Here is a 12,478-nt window from a genome sequence, read left to right as displayed (position 1 = left end):
GTTTGGTCATCTTAGACAAACAAAACTTTTCTCCAAATTGTGAATGGATTATGTAGGCTGCATCCGAAAACTTAGGCAGGTGACTTGCTGCCTCGCTGCTGTATCAGGCAATGACTTTGCAGGCAGCGTTTTTGCCCGAAGGCACCTCATGAAACTAATTTTAGACAGGCTTCTGAGGCAGAGTAACAGTTTAATGATCTACAGCAAAATATAAAGAGCTTTGGTGAGAACTAAGAGAATATTTCATTACTGCAATATTCATTTCTTGCTAGAAATGACATAAAAAGTGGAAAACGTTGATCAGAAACATACATTTACACACAAACTGACCACCGACCGCAACTTTCAGACGCCATCTTTATTTTTTGGCTTACAGGATTGTGGGATATCAAAGGGAGCCAAGGACACATCTATGCTGCCTTCAAAATCGGTCAGATGAAGGCATCTCAGCAGACAGGAACTGAAACTAATATTGAATTTGGACGTGCCTTGATGCCTTCCTACCTTGGAATGCGTCCTCCAAAGGCAGCATTTTTCAGTTTTTGGATGCAGCGATAGAGAAACCGAGCAAACGGCGCTCCATTAAGTTGACCGGAAATGACTGAGCTGGCATCGTGCATATGGTCAATTGGTTCAGCTGGTTGTGAAAGGGTATTAGGACTTATCATCACGACTGAGATGCTTTACCAAACAGGGGCATTCACATTTTCAGATAAATCGATAAGCACTCTTACTTGCAGTCAACTTAATATTAAGCTGTGAGGAAAAGAAGTAATACAAGCACAAAAAAATCCCCAAAAGATGCCAATCAGGTGCTCTGAATCCTAGGATCTCATACAGAAGCACTCAGAGTCTTGTTCTATTGGTGACTTTATTATGTTTTTTAGCGTTATAAAAAAGGGCAATAGCATGACAGGCCAGAGAGGCGCTTGGCAACGGTATGTACAAAGAGGAAGGAGGAGGAAGGGCAGGAACGCACAGGCCAGGGAATGACAACAGCTCACCACTCTGTCCTGATGACAGTATCTTTTCAGAATTTTTCCGCCCAACATAAAAAGTCCAAGTATGCTGTCCACACGAGAGGTAGGCCTGGAGCGAGGTCAGGGGCTTCCTTAGGGGACTGGAGTTGGGGCTAAAACCGTTGGATTGGTGATGCAGGGAATCTTGTCAACAGCTCAACACATTGGCTGCTGGATTTGCAAGGGAACTGAATCATTCTCATATAAACTTTGCTCTATGAGAGATCTATGTATATACATTTCAAATAGAGTTATAATGCAAATGAGTTTTTATTTCTTTGAAGATTCCCTGATGGCCTATGAGGCACAGCCAAGATACAAAGAAATGCATTACCAGCAAAAAAAAAAAGTGATCCCATAGTAGTAGTAGAAGTAGTCTGTCCATTGAGGAGGGTGGTAAAAAAATGTCCAACTGAAAGCCAGAGAGGACAAAAGCAGGAGTCAGTCTATTTTTGGGGTGTTAGACCTTTTTGTGACTTGATGTCTGCATCACATCCCCCTCCCCTTCCCTCAGAGTCCCCCACACTGGCCATGCTCTCAGCTGCAGGGTCCACTGCTCAACCTGCACAGAAGACAGAGATGAGATCAGACTAGATGAAGTCATTTTTCAATGTAATGCCACGACAGTCTGAGATGTATCGATATTATGCACAAAGCACAACATGCACTTGCCTATGTCAATTTCTTGGCTTTGTTGTAGAGTGAGTCCACTACTTTGCTCATGTTCTGAATTGTTTCAAGGGCGGCTTCATATGATTTGTCTACTGGAGGTTCGTCAAATACAATCAGGACACCTTCCCCTTGGTCAAGGATTCCTAAATGCATTGAGAAAGCCACATTATAACTCAGTAAAAACATCTGGAGGGACCACAAATATTTAATTACATAACATAATACATGCATGTTTGACTAGAGCTGGGTAAAAATATAGACCATATCATACAGCGCATCCAGTGAAGCCCAATTCCTGAAATGTATTGAATTGGTTGTTTCTCTTAAATATTACTAAAGGTTCATTGCACTTAAAACAAAAAGTTATGTGAACTCAGTAACTGATTATATCAAGCAGAATGCAAACTGAATGAGTTACAGCTGATTTTCACCTCCCAGCATGCTTCGCTTTGGACTATAAAAAAATGTATGTTAAAATTAAATGTTACTAATAGGGTTTGGAGTTAATTTTATTTTTCTTAATATATTTGTTTTTAATTCAGTAACATTTTATCTATACCAGATATTTAAGCAGAGTTTATAGTTTAATTTTATATTAAGAAACTAAAGTATTCATAAATATTAATTGTTTTAAAAAAATTAAATAGTTTTTATAAATAAATAGTAATAAAATCAAGTCATTGGGTTTTACATTATAATTCACAGCATTAGCATAGAGAATCTTTTTCATTTCTAACTAAATTATACCCAAATAAAATCACAGAATCAAATTAAAAAAATCAGAATCAAATACGTAAATCTGCATTTACACCCAGTCCTATGTTTGACAGCACACTTATCAAGGATGATGGCATACCATGGAATTTCTGGTCTAAAATCATCTGTGACAGTTTCCTTTCAACATCCCCCTAAAGAGATAATGGAAGAGAAAGGATGAGAATTGCTTAAAAAACAAAACTGCACACATGGCAGTAAAGGAACAGTGAGAATTTGTTTGCCATTGAAGAGGTTAAGGCATGTTATAATTGCAAAGTCCTTACCTTGGAGAGTTTTATTAGCTCAGAAATGTGTTCAATCTGTTGGCATAAAAGAACAATTTTAGCGCACAATGTAAGTGTTACCTCACACTGAGGTAAACTATGTCATTACCTGCACTCTGGAGAAGGGCTCGATGACCCTTATGAGGTTTTGTTCCAGCAGATTGTCGTAGAGTTTGGCCAGGTGGGTGCTGATGATGGGATCCTCCCGCAGCTCAGCTTTGTACTCTGTTAAAGCCTGAATGCAGAGCAGAGAGAAGGACATTAAATTAAAATAAAATTAAAATAAAAAACAGCAGGTGGACTGAGAACAAGGTAAAATTTTAAGTCAGAGCATCTGACCCACCTTCTCAAAGTCTGCAAGTGACCTGTTCTTGCTGGCTTGGGCCACACATTTAAGTGCATCTGTCTACAGAAAGAGAGAGACAGGACAAGTTAATCCGCATAATCCTCCGCCAACAGACAAAACAGAAAAACATCACCTTGTCAAGCAGCACACAGGGTCAGGTGCTGTGACTGAGTGCATATTAGAGGGCACTACAAAGCCTATAAAAGTGGAAATGGTTGGATACTATGAAATGTGTGCAGCATGGTATTTTAATGTCAGTCTAAGTACCAAGTGTGTTGGGCAGGTTCCAGCCCAGGCTGTGATTTAATCCTCAGTTTTCTATTTTTACACTACTATTCAAACTGTTTGAAAAAACAAACAAACAATAAATCAGTAATTATTTGATTGAAAAAACAAACAAACAGTGTAACAGTAATACTGTGAAATATTACTAAAACTGAAAAATAACTTTTCTATTTGAATATATTATAAAATGTAATTTATTCCTGTGTTGCACAGCTGCACCATGAGATTGAGCTCAGCTCAGACATCTACCTGTCTGCCAGCATATCTGAGGGCAAGCTTTCCACTGATTAGGCCCTGCACATCCTCTGGCCTGTAAAGACAAAGACATACAGGTTTAACGAGCTCAAAGTGTTTAATGAGGAAAGAAAAAAAAAAGAAAAAGTGAGAGACACTAGAAAACCCCAGGACTCACGAGTTGAGCATGATCTTGCAGAGGAGCATGTACTTGAGTGCAGTGATGGCACGGGGACTGTCAATAGAGTCATAGCCTTCAAAAGCCTCATAAAAGTATGAATACGCTGTCTTCCAGTCCTTCTCCTCAGCAGCGTGAATAATGCCTGCAAAGGAAAAAGAAAATAAGAGGATGTGATGCACTCAGTACAAAATCTATGTATAGGTATACCTGATATGAGCGCCAAAATTCCCACATTTACAGATCGGGTAAATCCTTATAGTACGCATGATCTGTTTCCCTCCATTTGCTCAGCTTAAGTAATGCACATAACTATTAATTAAACATTTGCAGGAAGATGGCTCAGTACCGATAATGCAGGATGAAGTATGGCTGCTAATACGATAATGGTGCGAGCCCACTGATACAGAGCAAGCGTTTTCAATTCTTTCCTATGTAAGCAAAAATCAAGCTTAAACATTAAATTGCACAAAAGACATGAGAAGCGAGAAAGCATTGAGAGTACCAAAAAGGTTGGAAAATGCTTGATTTTATGCAAATATCAAGCTGAAATGTTAGGTGGCAGCAAAGCTGTGAGAAGCAGGTAGTGACATTTGTCATGAGTGTTTAAAATATGCAGTCTGTGCTGGAGTTAGTGTGTAAATTATTGTTTACACGTTGGACATTTTGCATTTGTTATACATGTTAATTATTGTAGTTTGGATGCTTTCGTTGTGAAACTGACACTGCAAAGTTGCAACTTTCCAACTGTAATTGAGTGCATATGTGATGAATAATTTGGCTGTGTGTTTAAAAAGACTGATTAAACACAAACGCTCCTGACAAACACCATAGTGGAGGTGATATATCTTTCTGAGAAGCATCGAGCGGAGTTCTGCCACTGTATTGGACATTCATCTTTGCAGTAAGCATTTGAGATTGTGTGTATGTGTGTGCGCTAACACCGTTGCTATCGATGCATGTTAATGTTTCTCCGTTAGAATACAAACATTCTGACTGGCTGCGATTGTATCATGTTGCACAGCCAGTTTGCTTTCAGTGTGGAGGGGCAAATTAGGTGTCATGCCTGGTTTGGGCTTGGTGTGATACTAAAGGTCTTCTGTGGAAACATACCTGACTGCATGTCTAGAGCAGCCTGCAGCTTTGGGGGGCAGTAGATGGCGTTTGCTGTGGTCCTGGCAGAGGTGAGAGCTGCTCTGGCCTTGGGGAAGTTGCTCAGTGCATGATATGTCTTGCTTTCCAGCAGCTGGAGCTCCACCAGCAGAGCTTTATCATCCATCTTCTTCAGCTCTTGCAGGAGCTGAGAGCCTGATTGATGAGGAAGAAGAGGACAGTGGTTACAGACCGCAAAGACATCACTCAAGCTTGAGAACATGAAAGTGCCGAACACAAGGGAAGGTATTGTCAGGGACTCACCAAGCTGTAGAGCCTCTTGGTAACGTTTGGTGTCAAAGTATAAAGAAACCAGACGGGCCTAAAGGATTAAAGTAACAGTGATAAGAAATTTGTTTTTTTCGGCATATTGAACTCAAATCCTTTTTGTTTTTAGTAGCACTATCCAAATAGCACTGATATGTGGGTTTAATTCTGATTAAAATCTGATTTGGACAGGGCCTTAGTCGGAACAGTCAGACCAAGATTTGTTGTTTTTTTAAAAAAGAAATTAATACTTTTATTCAACAGTGATGTATCAGGAGTGTCAGTAAAGACATTTATAATGATAATTAAAAAAGAAATTAATACTTTTATTCAACAGTGATACAAAAGAATTCTAAGTAAAAAAAATTATAATCTACAAAACACTCCAACCATAAAAAAATAGTGTCAGTAAAGACATTTATAATGTACAAAAGACTTCTATGTTAAATAAATGCGGTTCTTCTAAACCTTCTATCCATCAAAGATTCCCGTTTTAAATATTGATAACATGACATCCTCATATTATGTGACACCAAAGACTGAAGTAATGATGCTGAAAATACAGCTTTGTCAACACAGGAATAAATTAAATATAAAAATAAATTTAAACAGAAAACAGTTATTTTAAATAGCAAAACTATTTTACAATATTACTGCTTTTTACTGTGCTTGATCAAATAAATACAGCCTTTATAACTTAAAAGACCCTTTTCAAAAACTTTTGAACAGTAGTGTACACAACATCACAAAAAATGCACAATATTGTCTGAATTTATGTTTGAATACATTCACATTCTCTCAAGCCTTCCTCATACAGCGAACTAGTCACTATACCTTGGTGCAAACATCAGTAACACATCGTCCAAACATAAAACAAAAAGTCACAGAGTGCACCTTCTGAAAAAACTACAGCAGTACTGGTGATGTTTTCTGAAGCCTCTGATTTACAAAACTAGGTGTGCTCACCTCCAGGGCCTGTCGTAGAAAGGTCCTCTTCTCTGATTTGGCCCATTCAATGCACTCCAAACATAACTCCACCTCCTGACCAGTAGCTGCCTCCATGTCCAGGAACATATCGAGCAGGGAGCGCACCAACCGTGCTGCCTTTGCTTTGCTGATGGAGTTCAGGAATGGTCGGACGTACTTCAGCAAACCTCCCAATTCTGCAAAATACCAATACATGCGCAACAGATACTAACCTTGAGAAACATGACAGCTGACAGAGTAGTGGCCTTTAAAAACATCAGATCCATTAATATACATGTATACTGACTGGGCCATGGCCCACTAGTTAAAGATGTTTACCAGCAGCTTGTCCAGTCTTGGCCAGCAGTCCACCCAGCTCCAGGATACTCTGTTCTTTGACACGCACAGCCTCTTCGTCATTGTCTTGGATGTCTCGTTTGACTGTGAATGTATATCAAGTGGTTAATTTTAATGTTAAATTTAATTACGTTAAGCCCAACCCTATATTTAAACTCTGTAAGCTTAGACTTTCTGGAGACAATATAGGCATCTTGGGCATCATCTAAATTATTGCTAGACTTGTGAGCTTTAAAAGCTGTTGATAACAGAAAGAAAACATTGGCACCTTAACAAGACTGTGGTTAAGTTTTTGTTTAATTTAGTTTTTATTTAGTGGTTTAAAAGTTTTTGTTTATATTTATAAAAAAAAATATTTATTATATATATATATATATATATATATATATATATATATATCCTGTTCCTAAAGTTGCTCCAAGATTACATTAATTAAATCTTTAAGGAATGCCTTGAAAGTCTCTAAATTACTTGATGTAAGTTTCATTTAATTAAGATTATAATTTGCTGTGCTTATTAAATTTGTCTTTTCGTAATATGTATTTTTCATTCTGTATATACTACTTGGATTTATTGTATCAAAGATTGCCTACTTGTTATATGAAGAGGTTTTAGAAAGGTTAAAACACTTGAAACATGATATTCTGCAGCAGATAAACAAAAAACGGCGTGGCATGCTATCAAATTCCCCGTGACAAACTAACACATATCAAACTTAATGCCAAACTAAACTTGCTGACACTGACATATTACAGCATATCTAAGTTAAGCGATATGAGAGAAAAAAAACTTTGACCACTGACTGTAAATGTAACTGTAAATCTGTCAGTCATGTTTTATTGACTCATCTGCCACAAATTAGTTGAAATGCCATTTCTCAGACTTTCTTGACATCAGTTGTCTTTCCACTATGATAATTCATACCTAAATGTTATAATAAACAAACAGAACGTTAGCTAGCGAAGCTAATTCAGCTGTGCAAAGTTGTGGTAGTTCCTTTAAACGTAATTTAGAAAACGTCAGTCATGTATCTAATTGTACATAATTCACCATACTTAGGAGGCCGATAACCTAAACACGAACATTACTATCCCTGTTTTTCCAAACACATTCAGGGGATCACTACATGGGGATTCGCGTTCACGGAGAACTGAAGCTAGCTGCTCGGCTAACCTTAACTGTTTACACTGGTGGCAGTTCACTGAAAATGGTATTTTCTTCCACTACAGGCCACAAGCAATAAAACTACTTTTGAGGACAAAGTCTGAAGGAGCGCAGCAGCTCGTTTCTAAAGTTAACAGTGAGTAACAGCACAGTGTATTTGTCCAGCTATAGTCTTTCTCACGGCTGTCACAGTGAGTCAGCAGCATGAACCCGGCTAACACATTTAGCTGCTGTTCTATAAATCACACGAGGGACATGATCCGCGTGTTAAAAGCACAGTTTCTTCTGCTAAAATGACCCTAGCGCTTCATAAAGCCAGCGGGACAGAAGGCGCTTACCTATGGCATGTAAAATGTCAATGGACGCATTCCGATCCGTACTGAGCAGCGACTGTGCTCTCTGAAACTCTACCGCCGCAGCCGCCATCTTACCAATTCACCAATTGCCTGATTCACGTTACAATCATCACTACACACGCTACCGGAAGCGCCGCCGAGGCACGATGGGAGATTGAGTTCACAGACTCAGGCTGCATGACTCACTCCAGGAGGCTGTGCTTGGGTTTGGATTTAGCTGATCAGAAATAATGTTTACAATGGCGATCTATGCAGGCTAGACTAAACTGTGGATCATTTTCAACTGCTTTTCAAATATTTTCAAATACATTTAGTGAGGACATTTTCCAATTTACAGTGGTTGCCAAAATTGGTAGAACACTTGGCATATTTAAGAGGTTTCAGTTGTTTCTGTTAAATTGGCCATTACAATAGGCCTAACCCATAAAACGAACGGTTGCTGGAACATTAATGATTGACTGGCCCCTCAAAGTCCCGACCTCAACCCCATCGAGCAAATTTGGGGCGAGTTGGAAAATAAACTAGAAAGATCTATTGTACAGTACATTCAAAGGAAAGCCTTGAGTTTCAGAAGGCATGGGATAACATTAGTGTTGAAGTTAAATAGGAAATATATTGACATTATGCCAGAGAGATGTGCTGCTGTGATTGCTCCAAAAGGTTGACATACCAAGTATTAAAGTTAAAAGTGGATAAAAACAGTACAACTCACTTCATCTGATATTTGATGTGCTCAGAGCATCCATCTGCATGTTTGATGAACGTTATGAAATGATGGTCAATAGCTTCAGAACTGTCAGGTGGCCACCACCACTGTATAGAATATTCTTTGCTTTTCTCACTTAGACACAGCCACCACGAAAATTCTTTGAAACCTTATCAAAATCCAAAAAATAAAATACACTCAAAACAATTATATTTGGAAGCTGGGGTGTTAGTTTTTAATCAACTTAAGAATAATAGGCTACTGTAATGTGAAACATGGACCATTGCTGTAACACTGCTGTGAATTCTAAACATGTCTACATGTCTGAATTAAATTCTAAAGAATTTCTAAAAAGCTGTTTTGTAAAGAAATTTTACAAAAGAAAAAAAAAATTCTACCTGTTGTTAGTGTTTTCAAGTAATTGTTTTATGAGTGACAAAATGTGTTTTTGTTTTGTGCAACAACCTTTGCTAGTGTTTTGGAAGAATTACTTGATTTGAGACATGTACAGTAGGAAATGTTTTGGTAGTTTTAGTGCACTTTGAATGTGAAATTTACTGCTGTGCCAAGCAAAAAAAGTTGGTAAGTAGTATGTGAAAACTAAACTAAGTATTGAAAAATGTGTCCTAGTGATTGTAAAAAAAAAAAAAAAAAACTAATTTTTGACTTTTCATGTAAACTGACTTGAATGCTGTACATAAATGAATTTTGGATAGATAGATAGATAGATAGATAGATAGATAGATAGATAGATAGATAGATAGATAGATAGATAGATAGATAGATAGATAGATAGAGCAGGATGATAGGATAATCATGAGAGATGGAGAGAGTGTGTGGGTGGGTGTGAGGGAGAGATCAGAGGGGGATGGGGTTGCCCATTCATGTCACTGCGCCACTGAGGTCTACGAGCCTCAGCGACATTACTGCACATCAGGATTTAAGTTAATCTGTCTCGAGCGTTGTGTGGGACACTTTCCACACTCTCTAGGTCTTGATTAAAGACTGTAATCTGTCAACAGCTGGACCGTCATCCAAAAACAGGGCGTCTAAACTAGTTAAAAGTCTAACTTTCATGTTCAAGCTCAGGAAGCGCTATAACTAGTGCTGGTGCTGTGGACAGCGCACACATGAAGCATGGACAGATAACCAGAGGGAGCTCAGCCACTCATCTGAGATTCAGCATCTCCACGAGACAGCACCAGTGGCCCCCTCTCTCTCGAAAAATAGCGGTCAATGAACGCAATTCATCGACTTCATTTTAAGATTAGTCCGGCACGGACCTTTATTTTTACGCATTTCCAGTTACACTCGAGCCAAGCGTGTTTTCCCTCCGCCTGCGCAGTTCAACAACAAGATCGCAGACGGGCAGATGTGAAACAGACCCCAGATTGATTGTGATGAACGAGAAACAACAAAATTGCCCCGTATCGAGGGTTTATGTGGGAAGACGTGGCGTGCATCTGGGAAGTACCTTAGCAACCGGAGAATCCTGAACCCTGCATAGTTTACATAGAAGCATTATTTCATCGCTGACGTTCCATTTTCAGAACCTTGGACAGCGACGAGCACGTTCCACAGTGCGACACGCTGAGGAAAAAAGAGGATAATCGACGAATATTTCTGTATTTACCTATTCTACTTGTTCTATATCTACATTAATCACCGCGAGGAAGACGTATTGATTAGTAAGTAACCAACATTTTATGTATATAACCCATTTATGCTGGTTTTTGAATCAAATGATATATACGCTTTTGAAGGGATCGCTCTAAAATAATTAGCAAAATGTGAAAAACTCAATTGTACCGTGCACACGAGCCCGTCGTTATAAAGATGCTATCTTGATTTACGACTACTCGTTTTGTCTGAAGCGTGATGTTCTCATTTCCTCGTGTTGACCCACTAAACATTATGAAGAGCTCGATAAATTATGAGTTCCAAAACGTGCTAAAGCTTAAATGTAATAATTTGTGGGTCAGCTAATAGTTTCCAATTTGCATCGAGAGGGATTTTTCTTACAAATGGATATGAATTGGGAATGAATGTGTTTACATTCTCACCTTCCATTTTGAGGCTAAGATGGATGCTTTCGCATATTCTGCTGAATCTCTTGGTGAATCGCATACCAGCGGTACAGTTCAGTAAAAAATAGAAATCTAGCTGTATATATATATATATATATATATATATATATATATATATATATATATATAAACTGTAATATTCTTACATTTGGTTTTCTAGCCATACTATACAATATATATAATTAATGCATGTTTTGCACGTGTGTGTGTGTTCTGTTTAAGTGGTGATGGTGGTTTCATCAAAATAATAGCTTATTTAACAGTATTGTGTCTCTAAACATTCATATTTATTTTGTTTATGGGCAGATTCGGTATCTAAAGACCCTGTAATAATCAAGGCAACATGGGAACTGTACTCTCAGTCTCCCCGAGCTACCGAAAGGCAGGCCTGTTTGATGAAATACCACCCCCTCTGGCACATTATACAGCTGTGCAGAACAGTAAAAATGCCAAGGACAAGGGCTTGAAGCGTCAGTCGCTCATCAATATCCTGCCATGGAAGCGCATCGTGGCAGCTTCTGCCAAGAGAAAAGGTTCTAAGAAGCTCTCCTCGGACAACAAACAAGAAGAAAACATCGTCACCACCAACAACAAAAAAAATCTGAAGAAGTCCCAGTCCTGTGCCAACCTCTCTGGCTTCACCCAGGAGCCGGCCGTGAGCTCCATTCCCACCTCCAAAACCACCGCCAATGTGGCCTCCACTGGGAAGAGGACCTCCATCACGGGATCAGTGGGCCAAGCGACCAACGCAGGCACACCCAAAAGAGTAATCGTGCAGGCTTCCACCAGCGAGCTCCTGAGAAGCCTGGGTGAGTTCCTGTGCCGACGCTGCTACCGACTGAAGCGCCTCTCCCCTGCCGACCCCATTCTGTGGCTGCGCAGCGTGGACCGCTCCCTTCTGCTGCAGGGCTGGCAGGACCAGGGCTTCATCACCCCGGCTAACGTGGTCTTCCTCTACATGCTTTGCCGTGAGGTCATTTCGGGTGAGGTGTCCAGTGAGCGTGAGCTACAGGCCGAGCTGCTCACTTGCCTTTACCTGTCCTACTCCTACATGGGAAATGAGATTTCATACCCGCTCAAGCCCTTCCTGGTGGAGACGGATAAGGATGCCTTCTGGAATCGCAGTCTGGCGATCATCAATCGCATGAGTAGCAAAATGCTCCAGCTTAACTCTGACCCGCACTACTTCACACAGGTTTTTGCTGACCTGAAAAACGAAAGTCAAATTGAGGAGGAGAGCCGGCTGCTTATAGGCCTGGATCGATAAGTAAGGCGCTTGTGCATAAACAGAAAAAGAATGTGCATGAAAAGTTTGTGCACAAAAAAAAAAAAAAGATTTTTTACAAAAACACTTTAGTGTCATTAGTATTAAAAAGCTCCAGAGCATAGTTTTGAAGCTTATTTGTAGCAATGAATGCGACTAGATAGGCCATTCTAAGAAATATACACACCACAAATAAAAACAATATAAGATTAATCATCCTCACCCCACCCAATAATAGATGAGTTAATCTCCCTTGCTCACTGATGGATTCACTGCAGTGAATGGGTGCCGTCAGAATGAGAATCCAAACAGCTGATAAAGACATCACAGTAATCGACAAGACTCCAGTAAATCAAATAATGCCTTGTGAAGTAAAAAGCTGTGT

At 39.4% G+C, this 12,478-nt stretch overlaps 2 protein-coding genes across 2 annotated transcripts; one reads left to right on the top strand and one right to left on the bottom strand.

Moving 5' to 3' along the window:
* Positions 1–852: 852 nt before the first annotated feature.
* Positions 853–8,176, bottom strand: LOC109059832 (26S proteasome non-ATPase regulatory subunit 11A). Its single transcript, XM_019077015.2, has 13 exons — positions 8,019–8,176; positions 6,499–6,600; positions 6,160–6,356; positions 5,191–5,248; positions 4,888–5,082; positions 3,775–3,919; positions 3,612–3,672; positions 3,075–3,137; positions 2,841–2,966; positions 2,732–2,767; positions 2,548–2,599; positions 1,692–1,834; positions 853–1,581 (listed from the first exon to the last, which is right to left on the bottom strand). The coding sequence occupies exons 1-12, from the start codon at positions 8,104–8,106 to the stop codon at positions 1,692–1,694; spliced, it is 1,266 nt and encodes a 421-aa protein (XP_018932560.1). The 5' UTR covers positions 8,107–8,176; the 3' UTR covers positions 853–1,581.
* Positions 8,177–9,625: 1,449 nt separating this feature from the next.
* LOC109059833 (cyclin-dependent kinase 5 activator 1-like) lies at positions 9,626–12,172 on the top strand. Its single transcript, XM_019077016.2, has 2 exons — positions 9,626–10,430; positions 11,136–12,172. Exon 2 carries the CDS (start codon positions 11,173–11,175, stop codon positions 12,094–12,096), a length of 924 nt encoding a protein of 307 aa, XP_018932561.2. The 5' UTR covers positions 9,626–10,430; positions 11,136–11,172; the 3' UTR covers positions 12,097–12,172.
* The last annotated feature ends 306 nt before the right edge of the window (positions 12,173–12,478 follow it).

Source organism: Cyprinus carpio, chromosome B3 (genome assembly GCF_018340385.1).
Source record: "Cyprinus carpio isolate SPL01 chromosome B3, ASM1834038v1, whole genome shotgun sequence".
Lineage (NCBI taxonomy): Eukaryota > Metazoa > Chordata > Actinopteri > Cypriniformes > Cyprinidae > Cyprinus > Cyprinus carpio.
This window is presented reverse-complemented; position numbering and strand designations above follow the sequence as displayed.

Bases quoted from the DNA above. Each gene is read 5' to 3' on its own strand.
- LOC109059832 (XM_019077015.2), bottom strand. From the start codon at position 8,106: ATGGCGGCTGCGGCGGTAGAGTTTCAGAGAGCACAGTCGCTGCTCAGT. The intron at 6,357-6,498 runs GTAAACATCTTT...GGTATTTTGCAG, and splicing joins CAAGACTGGACAAGCTGCTG to AATTGGGAGGTTTGCTGAAG. The intron at 3,138-3,611 runs GTAGATGTCTGA...CTCTTTCTGTAG, and splicing joins TCAGATATGCTGGCAGACAG to ACAGATGCACTTAAATGTGT.
- LOC109059833 (XM_019077016.2), top strand. From the start codon at position 11,173: ATGGGAACTGTACTCTCAGTCTCCCCGAGCTACCGAAAGGCAGGCCTG.